The sequence below is a fragment of the Martes martes genome (genome assembly GCF_963455335.1).
Source record: "Martes martes genome assembly, chromosome: 6".
NCBI classification, from domain to species: Eukaryota; Metazoa; Chordata; class Mammalia; order Carnivora; family Mustelidae; genus Martes; species Martes martes.
The window spans coordinates 113,906,607-113,923,275 of NC_137893.1; the positions used below are offsets into that span (position 1 = coordinate 113,906,607).

General features: G+C 40.8%; 1 protein-coding gene across 1 annotated transcript in view; it reads left to right on the forward strand.

Moving 5' to 3' along the window:
- CD109 (CD109 molecule) overlaps positions 1–16,669 on the forward strand; it is a 138,332-nt gene that overhangs the window by 14,114 nt on the left and 107,549 nt on the right. The window contains exons 3-4 of the mRNA XM_080806381.1: positions 6,514–6,542; positions 12,986–13,216. Coding sequence (XP_080662507.1) covers positions 6,514–6,542; positions 12,986–13,216 — 260 coding nt within the window. The remainder of the gene's footprint in view (positions 1–6,513; positions 6,543–12,985; positions 13,217–16,669) is intronic.

The following is a 16,669-nucleotide window of genomic DNA, read 5'->3' on the forward strand; positions in this document are numbered from 1 at the left end:
CTCTGTGATGGAGGGTTGAGAATGTGCACAAAGAGGCTCTCTAGGCTGGGGAACTTTTACAATAATCAAGGGTATGTAGAATAAAAGCACAAAGGTAGGGCACTTGGGTGGCTCAGTTGGTTAAGTGACTGCCTTCAGCTCAGGTCATGATCCCCTCTGGGGTGGAGTCCCATATTGGGCTCTCAGCTCCGCTGGAAGTCTGCTTCTCCCTCTGACCTTCTTCCCTCTCATGCTCTCTCTCTCTCAAATAAATAAATAAAATCTTAAAAAAAAAAAAAAAGGCACAAAGGCTCAGCTGGTTGTTCTGTGCTGAGAGGGAGCCCAGAATGATGATTTATGGCTCAGACCCAAGAGCCAGGCTGCCTGGATTAGAATCTTGGCTCTGTTACTTCTTTTCTGTGGGTGACCTTGGGCGAGTCACTTAATGTCTCTATGACTCAGGGTTCTCATTTGTAAAATAAGGAAAATAATGCTTAATGGGATTATGATGCGGATTAGATCAGTTAATATATGTCATGCTTTTATAACACTAGAAATAGTATCTATTATTATTTATATTCACCATATTTAAAAATTGCAGGCAATCAGATCTAGCTGGTTGTTTTATTGCTTCTAAGCAGAAATGTGAGTCCTCCATCCTCCAGACTAACGTTGTCCAATAGAAGTATGATTCTACCATGTATGTAATACAACGTTTTATAATAACCAAAATAAAAAAGTAAAAAATAGGGGCATCTGGGTCACTCAGTTAGTTAAGCGTCCAATTCTTGGTTTGGCTCAGGTCACCATGTTCTCAGGGTTGTGAGGTCGAGCCCTGTGATGGACTCTGTGCTCAGCATGGAATCTGTTTGTCCCTCTCCCTCTGCATCGCACCCCCTCTCTTTGCTCGCTTGTGCACACAGACTCTCTCTCTGGAATAATAAATGAAATCTTTGAAAAAAAAAAGGTAAAAAATAGGGGTGCCTGGCTGGTTCAGTCAGTGGAGCATATGACTTTTGATCTTGGGGTTGTGGGTTTGAGCCCCATGTTGGGTGTGGAGATTACTTAAAAATAAAATCTTTAAAAAAAAGGTAAAGAAAATCCAGATAAAATTATGTAATAATAATAATAAAAATAATAATAATGTACTTTAATTTAACCCAATAATTCATAAATATAATCAGTTCAGCATGTACTCACTATGAAATTATTACTGAGATGGTTTACATTCTTTTTACTTCTTTAAGTGTTAGAAATATGGGGTGTATTTTGCATTTGTAGCACATTTCAGTTGCTCATTTCAGTAGCCACTGTGGATGGAGGCTGTTGTGCTGCTCTGTGCACCTTTACGGGTTTGCTAGTTAATCTTTTTATTTCAAGAGTGTTCCAGTCATCCATTTCTGTGAGTGATCCACCCAAAACTTAGCAGTTTGAAACAACAGTACTTCATTATTTCTCACGAATCTCAATCACCCAGCTTGTATGCACAAGATTGATGATTGTTGCTTGAATCAATTATTACCATGATAGCTGTAAAATTTCCCAATTCCATGATTCCTTCTATATTTACTTGTTGGAATTCTACAGTAAAGAAGAACTTTTTCTTCTCCATCATTTAGTCATGTGTTTAATTATAGAGCAGCATGAGCTCATGGACTCTTCCTTTATTCAGTAGGTTATAATCCATAAATTATTTGAATGTTCAAGTTGTCTGACTATTCCATGATGTATATTATTATATATAATCTTTTATTTATATTATTTATGTATACATTTATAGAATTTACAATTTATATGATATATAGGAGTGATCAAATGATTTGAACAGTCAAATAAAAGCTTTTTTTTTTTCTCCAAATTTTCTATATTATCCCTGTCCCCACACATGCACAGCCTTCCCCATTATCAAGATCACTAAACCAGATGGTACCTTTTTTTTTTTTAAGCAGGAATGAAACTACACTGACACATCATAAACAATGGAAGTCCATCGTTTTCACTAGGGTTCGCTCTTGGTGTTGTATATTCTGTGGATTTTGGCAAATGTATAATGACATATAACCATTATTATAATATCATACAGAGTATTTTCACTACCTTGAAACCCCTCTGTGCTCTGCCTATTCATCTCTCCATACCACTTCCCAGCAACCGATCTTTTTATCGTATCCATAGTTTTGTTTTTTTCCAGAATGCCATTTATTTGGAATCATGCAGTATGTAGCCTTTTCAGACCTGGCTTCTTTCACTTCACAATATACATTCAAGGTTTCTTTCTTTCTTTCTTCTTCTTTTTTTTTTTTTTTTGAAAGATTTTATTTATTTGTCTCAGAGAGAGAAAGAGAGAGAGCGAGCGAGTGCACAGGCAGGCAGAGGTAGAGGAAGAAGCAAGCTTCCAGCTGAGCAAGGAGCCCGATGTGGGACTCGATCCCAGGACCCATGACCTGAGCTGAAGGCAGATGCTTAACTGACTGAGCCACCCCGGCGTCCCACTTTTAAGGTTTATATGTCTTTTCATGGCTTGATAGCTCATTTCTCTTTAGAGCTGAATAATATTCCATTGTCTAGATGTACCACAGTTTATTTCTTCACTCACTGACTGAAGGAAACTTGGTTGCTTTCAAGCTTTGGCAGTTATGAATAAAACTGCTGTAAATACCTGCGTGCAGATTTTGTGTGTGGTCATAAGTTTTTAGCTCTTTTGAGTAAATACCAAGGAATGGAATTGCTGGATTGTATGGTAAGAGTATGTTTAGTTTTTTAAGAGATTGCTTAACTGTCTTCCCAAGTGGCTGTACCTTTTTGCATTGTAAACCAGCCGTATGGGAGTGTTCCTCTTGCTCCATATCCTGGCCAGCATTTGACATTGTCAGTGACTGATAGAAGTTCCTGGTATCTTATTGTTTAATCTGCATTTCCCTACGATGTGGAGCATCTTTTATTATGCTTCTTTGCCATCTGTGTATCTTCTTTGTTGAGTTGTCTATTAATGACTTTGGCCCATTTTTTAGTCTGTCATTTGCTTCCTATTGTTGAGTTTTAAGAGTTCTTTGTAGATTTTGGACTACGGTCCTTGACTTTTGCAAATATTTTTTCCCAGTCTGCAGCTTTTCTTCTCATTCTCTTGACATTGTCTTTTGCATAGCAGAACTTTTTAATTTTGATGAAGTCCAGCTTATGAGTTCTTTTTAAAAAATATCTTATTTATTTGAGAGAGAGAGAGAGAGAACACGAGTAGGGGGAGGCAAGGAAGAAGCAGCACCCCCCCCCCCCCCCAGCTCACCCTCTGCTGAGCAGGGAGCCCAACATGGCGCTCAGTCCCAGGACCCTGTAATCACAACCTGAGAGGAAGGTGGATGCTTAACTGACTGAGCCACCTATGCACCCCTGAATTGTTTCTTTAATGGATTGTATCTTTGGTTTTATATCTAAAAAGACCAAGGTAATCTAGGTTTTCTCCTGTGTTATATTCTAGGAGTTTTGTAGTTTTGCATTTTATATTTAAGTCTGTGATCCATTTGGAGTCAGTTTTTCTGAAGGGGGTAAATGCTATATTTAGGTTCACTTTTTTTTTACACGTGGTTGTCCGTTCCAGGATTATTTGTAGAAGAGACTGACTTTGCTCCATTGCGTTGTGTTTGCTCGTTTGCCAAAGGTCATTCGACCATATTAGTAGGGGTCCATTTCTGGGCTCTTTATTCTGTTCCATTGATCAGTTTGTCTGTTCTTTTGACAATAGTACACTGCCTTAATTACTGTAGCTTTGCAGTAAGTCTTGGAGTTCTTAGTACCGGTCCTCCAGCTTTTGTTGTCCTTCAGTATTGTGATGGTTATTCTGGGTCTTAGAATCAGTTTGTTGATGTTCATAAAATAACTTTCTGGGATTTTGATTAGGATTGCATTGATCAAATTGGGAAAAACTGAGGTCTTGACAATGTTGAGTCTTTCTATCCATGAACATTGAATATCTCTTCATTTATTTAATCCTTTCTTGATTTCATTTATTATAGTTTTGTAGTTTCTTCATATAGATCTTGTATACATTTCATTTGATTTATACCTAAGTATTCTTTTTTGGGGGATGCTAGGGTAAATGGTATTATTTTTAGTTTCAAATTGCATTTGTTCATTGTTGGTATATTTTTTATTGAGAATACACTCTCTTCATCTGCTGAGGTATGTGTTAAGATCAGAGCAAATTCTGCTCTATAGAGGATGTTCTCAATTCCATCTATTCCTGCATATTGAGCTAAATGTTTCAGTCCAAATATTTTACAGGGTTTGTCTTTTTACCTGGAGAGTACTATGACTCCCCTTAACAAATATTTTTACAACACAAAACTTGTCAAGTAAATTGTCTGTATTTATGGTTCTTTTGACTGTTTGACCAAGTTCAGTGGGTGCAATATCATAGGGCTTCTCAAATCTTACTTCAGTTCAGTATAGAATATGGCTATCCCATTAAAAAGAAGAATTTAATGAGGAGAAGTTTCTTCCCACAAGTTATACCAAAGATATCCCAAGTTATACCAAAGATATACCAAGATAATACCAAAGCATGATTACAATATTTCAAAGTTAAGTCTTGTGCAAATTAAACCCATCTCTTAACAATATTTCACTAAACCAAAACGATTCAGGACAATTGCTGCATCAGGATGCTGGGATAGTGGCATAACTTGGGATATTCAATACCAGCCAGGACTCACTCTGTGCAAAAGGCCTTTCAGGATCTCGTCCAACCTCATCTCTCTAGTCCTCTCCTTGCCAGCTCTTTTCTTCTGTAGACTCATGCTGAGCTCCGCTCTTTTGCATTGGCTGCTGCTCTGCCTGGAAACTCTTCCCTTCCTTTCTCATCTGGCTAATTTTTCCTTATCCTACAATCTTAGACTTCTGGCATCGTTTTCTCTGGGAGCCTTCCCCTGGTCCCTGTGGGGTGGGCTCTGTCCTCTTCTTATTGCAGCCCTTCCGTGTTGTGCTGTATCTGTTCAGTTGTTTCCCTTTGTGACCTTTTCAAGACACTTTTTGTCCAGTGTCCTGTTGTTTAAGAGTCCTGCTCTTTGTTTCCTATGGTGACAGTCATTGGATAAACTGATCTGTGCTAGGTGATAAGTGATTTTGATGAATTGCTTATCTGCTTCTGAAAACATTGTATTTCACTGAGGTCCATTGGGGCAGTGGTCTTCAGGTGGGTGTGCACACATTGGGGATTGTGCAAGGCCATTTATAAGGGTGTAGGCAGAAAATGTACCCACTTTTACTTCTTTTATTTTATTGAACAAAACTAAGAAACTAAGGTTTTCTAGTATTTTGATTGAGAAAGTGCATTATGTATATGACTTGATAATCTAACTTGACATTGGTGATGTGTACTGATCGACTGAGTGCTCCATTATGAAAACGGGAAGACCCTGCTATAGAGGCATGCTGACATCCCCAGAGGAGATCTCTTACAAGTTTTCTGGCGCTACAGTGACTTACATTTATCAAGTGTTTCCTCCGTGCCAGACACTGTTCTATACACTTTCTAGGTATCAACATACTTATTCTTCACAACCACTTTATGAGATTGGTCCTATTATTAACATGCTCATTTTATGGGTGAAGAAATTGAACCCAGATAATCAGGTAACTCTTTCAAGGATGGGGCTAGTACATGGTTGATGAGTATAGAAATTGTGGAGTCTAATTCCAGAGGCCACTTGCTTAACCCCTACTCTGTACTGTGCTCTGCTCTGGTGTCTGTCTGTTTCTATAGGATAGACACATGTGGGTTCCAGGAGGACAGGGACCATGTCTGTCTTGTTCATGGTGGTAAATACTTCTTAAATAATCACAAGTATTTCTTAAATGAAGGAACTGTGAGAGTCCATCATCACCTCTGAATTCATGTCACTTAAACAGGACCTTTGGATAAGTACTCTTTTATTTTTAAGTTGAAACATTTTTTCCCTGGAAATAATTAGATCTGATGAGAAATTGGCATGAGTTAAATTAGCAGTCCTGTGTTTAGAAACTGTACATGAAAAGAAGTCTGCATCACTCTAATACCAGTGACTCAGTGATGAGTCCCAGCTCACCCCTGATGTGACTAATGCCTTCCTTTTCTTCCTTTATCATGAGGGTCTGAGAACATAAGAAGTAAACCTCAGCTTCTTTCTCAACACAGATTCAAATGTCCCTCCAATATGTAGAACCTTAAAGCAGCCACAAGAACAGCAGCAACAGTGACAACAAAAATGATAATGGAAAAGAGAAGCAGAACTTAAGCTAATTTTGCGGGGTGGGATTCACCCACTGATGGCTTTTTAAGTCTGGCTTAGCTTTCCTTAATTCTTTGGCACGAAGTTCTGTGGTAATCTCTCAGGTATTCTGGGCTTTCACATAATTGTTTTGTTTTGACCAGACAAGTTTACGATTCTGTAAGCTTATGATTCCTTCTCCATCTGAAAGAGTATTAGGAAAGTCTTTGGAGTTGTGTAGTATATCATCGTATTCAAATTATGACTGTTTTCTTCCCTGTTTTGCTTTTAGGCTCTTTCAAGACACTTACTCTTCCATCAGTAAGTATCCATTTAAAAAATTTGGTTTCAGAAATATACATTGCTTTGACCAGTGAAACAAAAAAATTAATATTTTGTTGGCCTTTATATCAATTTACACCCTTGTGAGTTTGGCTTGAGTTCAGTTTCACCTGTAGACTCAGAATACTGTTACTTCAGGGAGATTGGTTATCAGCCTCTTTAAACCCATGGCAGAGATTTTCCTCATGTAAACCAGGGAACTTCACTGAGGGAAACTGGCCTGGACTATTGCCACAAACGCAGGCATCTGCCTTAAAAAACCTTACAGTTTTGAGGGTGTAATGATCACCCTGTCCTTCAGTTTCTCTGTCCTGGAAAAGTGGAGTGCCATGCTAAGCTCTATTGAAGGCTGAGGCATTGATGATACTGATCCTGTCTTTATTGAAACTTTTTTTTTGTTGTTGTTCATAATTTAATTTTTTGCATTATTTCTACTTTAAAATATTTTATTTTTTTATTTTTTTTAATTTTTTTTTAAAATTTATTTATTTGTTAGAGAGAGAGCGAGCGAGCACAGGCAGACAGAGTGGTAGGCAGAGGCAGAGGGAGAAGCAGGCTCCCCGCGGAGCAAGGAGCCTGATGTGGGACTCGATCCCAGGACGCTGGGATCATGACCTGAGCCGAAGGCAGCTGCCCAACCAACTGAGCCACCCAGGCGTCCCTAAAATATTTTAAATATTAAAAATTTATTTATCTTGATTGCTGAATTTTTTTTTGTCTCCTCTTTAAGTTTTGCACCTGGGACAAGGGCCTCACCCACCTTGTCCCAGCCCTGGAAAAGGGGATAAAGAAACTGCCTCCTGTTTCATAGGGGATATACCAGAGGTGAAGTAAGATGTGAAAGTGCTGTACAAATTTCCTATAGAAGTGGAAAGGGGTTATTATTTTGTTGAGAAAATCATAAAACCTGATGATTACATGCTGTTTGTGAACGGATCCTACTTGTCATAGCTTTGATTTGGAAGTTTGTGCTTTTATGACTATGTTTTGTTTTTGAGCTTCACACTTTGAATGTACAATAGAGAACGGAGACCACAGCATCCAACAAGAGATGCCATTTAGTATACTTTTCTGAGAAGAGATGACTGGTGACTTTGTTAAAAAAACAAAACTCAGCCTAGTAAATCTGAAGATCTAATTGGCCTTATTAAGACATTGGACAGGATCCCATCTAGCAAGTAGAGGGGGAGCTCCAGAGTTGTACCATGTGGAAGATTTTTGTAGGAAGGAGGGTGGGGCAAGGAAGTTATTAGCAAAAGAAAAGAAAGGATTGTTCCAGACAAGGTCACCTTCCCTTAGGGGGAAGGGCCTGGGGTCTTATCCTGTAGATTACCTCATCTTCCTTTGAAGGGGGGTGGGGATCGAGAGGGCCCATGTGGCAGATTACCTCATGGGTACTTGTCAGAAAGTTCCAGATTGATTGTCCTAAAAGTCCACTCCTGGAGAAGTTGAAACCGCCATTAAATCTCAGTTTGCTCGTCTGGGAGCAAGCTAGTTCACCTTGGGCCGGTGGTTTTCTTTTGAACAACTTTAGCCCTGACACTTTACATACTTAATGTAGAATCAGCATTACCTGATGAGCCAGGTTCCCCCATTTCCTCCATTACTTCTTGAAGGTTACTTATGAAACATATTCAGGAATCACACTCATTTTTCTGCTGGGGGTGGACTGAGGTTGTTCCCAGAGAATACAGTGCGGCCAAACAGTGCTTTATAAAAATTACTTCTATTCCATGGCTATTATTTCTTACCTATTATGTTTGTGCTTTCCTTACTAAGAAATAAAACTGCTTTTCTACTGTTAAATAGAAAGTAGGGAAAAAGAGGCAAAGCAGGTGGAAGGGGGGAAACCCAATCTCAGTGATGATAAAACATTGCCTTGTGTTCTTGTACCCTAAAACATTAGAAGCTGGCCATACGCTGTTGAAAGAATTTTCTAATAAATGGTTAAAGTAAATCCTGTCTAATACAATAGTCCTACAGCAGAAGTGGTGGGATTTAAGTCCATGAACCACAGTTTATTTTTTTTATTTTTAAAAAATATTTAATTTATTTATCTGAGAGAGAGAGAGAGCCTGAGGGTGGGGGGAGGAGCAGAGGAAGAGGCACACTTCCTGCTGAGCAGGGAGCCATGGGTGAGGCTCGATCCCAGGACCCTGAGATCAGGACCGGAGCCCAAGGCAGACGCTTAAGTGACTGAGCCTCCCCCGCACCCCCAGGAACCACAGTTTAAAGTACAACTGTCTGGTTTCTTCAGAGAAGCCTGCAGGTGCACAGGCTGGAAATGTAGAAGGGCTGAGCAGGGAAGGCATCAGGCGGGATGAGGGCACATGGGCCTGTTCCGGTAATGTCAGTTTATTATAAACTGTACTTGGCCAAACTATCATTAAGCTGGAATTTGGCTGCTCTGACTCTTTTAAGTCTTAACTGTGTGAAATACAAACTCCAACATCCTGTATTTGTCTTTAATATTAATGCCATTTCTATTGTTGTAGATATAGCAATTATCTATTGAAAGCTTTACTGGAGATTATATTTAGGACTATATCCCTTTTCTAGTAAAACAGAAGTTTAAAGACCTAGTCATAAAGTGTCTGGGAAAACGTGATCATTCTTGGCAAAAATAGAAAGTTCTGTATTGTTACGAGTTTTCAGTTAAAATAGACCCAACTTTCAGAGTATGCTCTTGCAATCTCATGTTTGTAAGTGTAACATTTTGAATTGTTTTTTAAGGTTCTCTTGAGTTTTTGCTGTAAAATATAAATATTTTGACTGCATTGAAACAAATGTGTTTTTAATATCCGATTAGCCTATTGTTTCTACTTTTGATACACTACAGTCAGCTTTTAATAAGAAGTAAATTAAAAAACAATTGATGCTTAATACCATATTACTTTTTGCAGAGAATGTGCTACGAGAAATTTCTTTTATTCTCTCTGTAAAGAAGTCCAACTTAAAATGAAGGAGTGGCTTTTAAAGTTGGAAATGTTTTTAAAGTTTATTATATGTATAATTAATATTTTTAAAAAATATTTTTAATAGAAACCGCCCTCTTAAATTCCCCAACTTTATTTTGAAAGTTATTTGAAATCTCCACTACTCTTAGTAACTAGCATTATTAATGAAGTAGAGTAGGATAAATGCTATTGTGTTGTCTCAGTTTCCTTGACAACTGATCTTTTAGAGAGGGCACGGTGGTTTTAGTCAACCCAGATTAGTTCCTTGCCCACCAAGGGACCTTTTTAAAAATTGTTATTTATTTTTATTTTATTTTTAAGCAAACTCTCTGCCCAATATGGGGCTTGAACTCATGACCCTGAGATCAAGCATCACATGCTCCACTGACTGAGCCAGCCAGGTGCCTCTCCACTAAGGACTTTTTGAGCATACCTTCCTTCCATATCTTGGGCAAAAAGCAATAATTTACTCAGAAAATTTGTATTCGTGTATACACAGAATAGACTTAGCCTAATGAGAATCTTGCATGCCCAACTCAGATGCTGATCGATACTTTGCTGATCAAAGCCCCTTGATGTTGTGCACTGCCCGACTCTTGTCCTGCTGCTAGACAGTGTCATCTGTGGGCATTGTATCTTTCCCCAGCCATCTGTTCTTGGCTTAACATACAGGAGTCCCAAATCTCTGTGGGTGAATAATTGGTACTTGTATAAGAGATATGGAAATCTCTGATGAGGGAGCCTCTTTATTACCAATCCTGGGAACTCTTTCAGTAATTGTGACCCCAAGAAGGCAGAAGGCAGTTGATCAGCGAAGATTCAGGAGCTAATACCTTCTGGTGTCCTCCCATTGTGGGGAGCAGGTTACAACCCATCCTAGGTCTGGTACAGAGAGAAACTTCCATAGAGATTGCTTAAAATCCATGGTGTTTTCTTCAGTCTCCTCATTCTGCCCCTGTACTGTTAACAATGGAAAACTAAGGTCTCTACCATGGCTCAAGATTCCTGGTGCCATGCAAAGTCTGTGGGGACACCCCAAGGCATATAGTGATGCCCTGTGGCTTGTAGAGTCACCCCTGCTCTTCTGATATACCAGGTTCACTTGTCATCTCTGACTTTCCAGCCCTGGGATTAACACTGAGGCTCTGAGCATCTTGAACTATGTAAATCTTACATATGCAGGAGTGGGAGGTGAGATTTCTAACAGGGAAGTTGAGAAAACAAATTGGGGTGGGGGGTGGGCATGTGGAGGGCGAGGTGTAGCTGAGAGGAGCAGAAAGATAGTACTATCTCCTCCTGAGGCAGTGCAAGCGCTCCCTGAAGGAGGATGGATAGGAGAGAAGGTTTTTGGACACATTGTATTTTACTTCTGTTTCTTTAACTCTTTGATGTTCTAGTGATTAAAGGGCCTCTTCAGTTTTGGGCCACTGCATCATGGATTTGCCATAAATCTTCAATCTGCTATCTGTTCTGGGGCCTAAAAATGATCAAACTGTCTCCAGATCATGAAAATCAATCCTATCAAATACCATATTTTAAACACGAAGTATTTTTGAATCTTCGCCATGTGTAAGTCTTTGATAGGCTGGCATAGACCGTGTCCTACTTTTAGTATTAAAATATCTATTTAAAAGAATCTGGGAGCTGAAGTATCATTTGAGAAAATGGAATATAAGAATGCAGGTTCCAAGCTAGACTCCCAGCCCTATGAGGTTGCACGTCTTTGGTTCATGTTGTATCCCAAAGACTTAGAAAAACCTGGAGACAGAAGGTGCTCAATAAATGTTTACTGAAGAAAAGCAGAAATTGGCACTGGAAGTTATTTGAGTGTGATGCTACTGATTGTTTTTTTCTAACTTTTTATTAAGAAATTTGCAAATACACACGAAACATGAAGGAATTCATAATGAACCCTTTTATACCCACCACTCCGAGTCTCCCATTAACATTTTACCATACTTGCTCTATAACATGTCTGCCGTCTCTCCATCCATTAATTCATCTTATTTTTTAAATGTATCTCCAAGTAAATTGTGGACATCAGTACTTCTCTCCCTAAATATTCTTTGTTGACCATTTTATTGGTGCTTTGTTACATTCCTTTGTATTCTTAGCCATCTTGCTTGCTTCCAGGTAGCTGCTATGACTGGAAGGTCTCCGAGCTTTCTGTGGACAAAACTTATTTGCAAGAATGAATCAGAATTTAGTTGTAGAATCGCAGGTTTATTAACACGAAAACCAACTGAGAGTCAAGTATGCTAAGTCGTCTGTTGTGAACCGATTATCCCAAAGCTTTGGCATTAAAACAGCAACAAACTTTTATGGCTTCTCACAATTTCTGTGGGTCAGGAATAGGGGAACCGTGGAGCTGGGCTGTTCTGATTTGGGATATTGCAAGATGTCAGTTAGACTTGCAGTCACCTGAAGGATTCCCCAGGGCTGGGGATCCTCTGTACGGGAGCTCATTCATAAGGCTATCAAGCTGGAGCTGAGGGAGGCCTCAGTTTGTCCCTGCAGGCGTCTCAAGTGTCTTCATCACGTGGCAGCTGGATTCCTCCAGAGTGAAGAATCCCAGAGAGAGAGAGAGGGAGAGAGAGAGAACCAGGCAGATGCCATCCTTTCTATGACACAGCTTCATTCTCTTCTTGAGAAGCAAGTCCCTAACTTTGGAGAAGGAGACTCCACCTTTGGAAGGGCAGAGGGGCAAGAGTCAGGGAATGGTCGGACGTGTTTCAGAGCCAGCCAGTGGAGGCTTTTCGCAGAGTAGCATAGCTCATTGTGGGTTTGCATCTTTGCTCCTGACCTGGAGCAACTTCCCAAACTCCTCCAAGCCCCTCTTTCCTTGCTTATAATACAGGTGTTAGTAGGAGCACCCATCTGGAGGATTGTCGTCAGGTACCACAGGTCACACAAACTGCTGAGTAAGGCTTCTGGTCTGTTCATGCTGGAAGGTAGAAATTCTGTCAGTGAGAGCCTTAGGAGAGCAGCAGTAGTGCCCCGGTCCTTTCCAGGACCTCGACTCGTGCTGTGCGGGGTGCAGGAAGCGTGTGCGCGGTAGGAAAGAACTCGAGAGAGTACAGCAAGGAAAGAAGTCTTGTGCAAATGTGCTTTTCACCAGTGGACTGCCTCAACTAAGGGGACATGGAAAAAATGTTGAAAGATATTAGCTATCCCAACCCACAGCGACCATGAGGAAGAATTTGCTCCGGGAATAGGAAATGACATGGTCACTGCTGCTGAGCTCTCCTTTCCAGGAACCCTCCGATTTAGCTGGGGAGAAAACTGCAGGATGTTAGGAGGAGATACAAATTGTTTAATGTCGGTGCCTAGGAGGGGTGAGTTTTTCAACAAGGCAATTGCTGTTAATAATACTATGGATTTAAATGTTCTAGTCTGATTTACAATTAAAAACACTTTTAAGGCAAAATGAGAATGTCATTTGTCTGATCTCTTTATTTTCCCCAGCTACCTCTGAACAGTGCGGATGGGATCTATGAGCTGCGTGTAACCGGAAGGGCCCAGGATGAGATTTTATTCTCTAATAGTACGCGCTTATCATTTGAGACCAAGAGAATGACTGTCTTCATTCAAACAGACAAGTCTCTATACAAACCAAAGCAGGAAGTGAAGTTTCGTATTGTTACACTCTTTTCAGATTTTAAACCTTATAAAACATCTTTAAACATTCTCATTAAGGTAAGTGCCAGACAGAAATAAAGTAAGTTCAAGTTATCTCACTAAAGCTCTCTTTGAAGTCCTGTTCATGTTATTTTAGAATTCACCATGGGTAAGCTTCCTTCCCAACATGAGAGTGCTCTCTCTTGGAGGGGAGGTGGTAGAACAATGGGTTCAGAGCTTAGGCTCTGGAGTTGGGGCAACTCGGGCTCCAGTCCTTGCTTTTTCATTGATTAATTCTTTGGTCAAACATTGAGCTTCTGTGTTCAGGGCCCTGGGATGGGTCAGTGAACAGAACAGAATCAGTCTCCTGCTCACATCAAGAGTGTATTTCAGTGAATAGTGCAGAGACAGACACTAAACAAATACATAAATATGTGTATGAAGTGGGGCGCCTGCAGTCTGGGTGGCTCAGTTGGTTGAACAGGTTGATCTCATGGTTGTGAGTTTGAGCCCCCACATTGGGCTCTGTGCTGGGCAAGTAGCCCACTTTAAAAAAAGAAGGTGCAGGGACGCTTGGGTGTCTCAGTTGGCTAAGCGTCTGCCTTTGGCTCAGGTCATGATCCCACAGTGCTGGGATCGAGCCCTGCATTGGGCATCTTGCTCAGCGGGGAGCCTGCTTTTTCCTCTACGTCTGCCTGCCGTGCACCCTGCTTATGCTCTCTGTCAAGTGAATAAATAAAATCTTTAAAAAATGTATATAAAAGAATAGGGGTGTGTGTGTGTGTGTGTGTGTGTGTGTGTGTGTGTATGTGTGTTAAGAGAGAGACAAAGAGTGTTTGTGTTTGCTATTTTCTCTAGGCTTGTTAGGGAAGTGCTATTTGAGCAGAGACCTAAAGGAAGTAAAAGAATGAGCCCCTACAGAGGGAACAGCTTGTATAAAGGCCCTGAGGTGGGAACTTGTTAGGTGCACTGGGGGAAAAGAGGCCGATAGTGTCCCAGAGAGTGAGGGGACAAGTAATAGGAGATGAGGTAAGATATAGGTAGGTGGGTTAGAGGAGGGATAGTGCAGGATCTTCTTAAGGGTCATGATATGGACCTTGGATTTTACTCTGAGTGAAATGAGAATTCACTAGAGAATTCTGAGGACAGACATGGCGTGATTTGGCTTATAAAAGGATCACTGTCTGCTCTAAGAAGAATAGTTGCTAGTTGTGTGACCTGGAGAAAATGCACCTCTCTGAGCCCCAGTTTCTTTATTTCTAAGATGAGTAATGATGATAATACCTCACAAAGGTTTTTGTGAGATAATCCAAGTAAAGCATTTAGAATTATGCCTGCCACATAGTACATGTTCACTAAACATTAGCTCTTATGTTTATGGGAATCCCCTATGGCAGGAAGTCATTTGGCCTCTGCTTCTCCAACGCTCTGATGCCCTAGAGGCAACATAGTTAGACTGAGTGCTTTCCTATGAGAACCAAGTTGAGGACAATTGAGATCCGGCTGGACCTGCTTTTCTACACTTATGCTGAGGAGAATATGAGACATTGGATCACTACATGGAAATATGGTGGTGACCAACCCATCCCTGTTTTCCTGGGATTCTCTTGATAATACAACTGAAAGTCCCTGGTCCTGGGATCCCTCTTGGTTACCCTAAATGTTCTGATGAATGCCATAGGATGGAAGGCAAGTTCAGGCTTTTTTAGTTCAGTATCTTCCTATTCTTTTTAACTTCTTTGTCATTCTAAATTAAACTAAAAAGCAAACAAAAATCAAGCAAACACGTATACGTGTAACTTCAAGCCAGTCTGTGTTTGTAGTAAATACAACGTTGGTCGGCAGGGTGCTCGATGCATATTCTTGAATTTCCGAGAATTGTAGCTCTGTGAATTTCTGCCTTTGCTGTGTGTTGGAATGTTTATAAAGGAGGTTGACATAGTGAATAGCATTTCTTTCTTTCTTTTTTTTTTTCCAGAGATTTTATTTCACTTTATTTTTTATTTGAGAGAGAGAGAGAGAGAGTGAGAGCGAGAGAGCGTGCAGGCAATGAGGAGGAGCTGAGGCAGAGGTAGAAGGAGAAGCAGACTCTCCACTGAGCAGAGAGCCTGTCTCGGGGCTTGAGATCATGACCTGAGCCAAAGACAGACGCTTAACTGACTGAGCCATCCAGGTCCCCCAGAGAATAGCATTTCTAAATTCAAATAGCTCTCTAAGCAGGGTTTTATAGACTGCATTCATACCATCTTTCAAGTCAACATCTGCCTATTTCTGGCTGTTTTTATCCAATCTGCCTTGTTCTACCTGTGGCAATAAAAGTCAGCACTGGATAAATTGCCTGCTCTAGGCATTAATCTGGAACTACTGGATTAATGCTGATGCTGGACAAACACCTCCCAGGAATTTTTGTGAGGATTAAGTGAGATAATTTAAGTAAAGCATTTAGAGTGGTGCCGGTCTGTGCATTTATTATTTTGTTTCTCTATGCTGCTTTAGGATCGCCTTTGAAACCTTCAATTTGTACTCTTGGGCTCTTCTCTCTAATTCTGAGCTTAGCTTGCCACATTTGAGTTTCTCAGATGTGCTCAGAGAACTCTCTGGTCCTAGTTGCGTGGTCAAGATGTGGCCCTCTTGGCCAGGGAAGGGGGTTTAGACAGGTTGGAATTCCACCTGGAACCCAGAGTGTTTGGGCACAGGTGCCTGGGCAGGAAGCCATCCTCTGCTCTGTGCACGCAGGCAGTGCGGCTGGGGCACGAACTCAGGTCCAGCGGCCTCCTTCCCTCTAACTTGTGGAAGCCAGATCAGAGCATTGAGGCCCCCACTGCTGTCCTCCTTCGTCTGACAGCAGTCCTTTGGGCCAGACTGTGATGTTTTCTCCATCTTTGAGTGTGCGATAGTCGGTTTCTTGGCAAAGCTTCCCAGAAAAAAAGTAGAACTTGCTGTAACAAAAGAGCCTCGGACTTGAATCCATGTGTACGCCCTAGGACAGCACCACCTGCAGGCTACGGTGGAGAAGTGCACCTGATGGCTGAGAGGCCGACCTCTCAGGACCCATCTTGCCGGTCAAGAAGTCAGTGACTGGGGGGAAAATCAGAGGGGGAGACGAACCATGAGAGACTATGGACTACAGGAAACAAACTGGGTTTCAGAAAGGAGGGGAGTGGGGGGTTGGGTGAGCCTGGTGATGGGTATTAAGGAGGGCACATATTGCATGGAGCATTGGGTGTTATACACAAACAATGAAGCCTGGAACACTACATCAGAAACTAATGTACTGTATGGTGACTAACATAACACAATAAAAAGACAAAACAAAACAAAAAAGACAGTCAGTGATACTGTCATAGCAATGTAACGGGACCGACAGTAGCTACACTTGTGAACACAGCGTAGTGTATAAACTGGTCAAATCACTAAGTTGTGAAAGAAAAAGAATGGCTGTAGGATGTAGCTAAAATATTGATTGTCACGGCACGTTCAGGGGTGATCAGTGTCTTTTTTTTTTTTTTTGTCACCTGATATTATTCATTT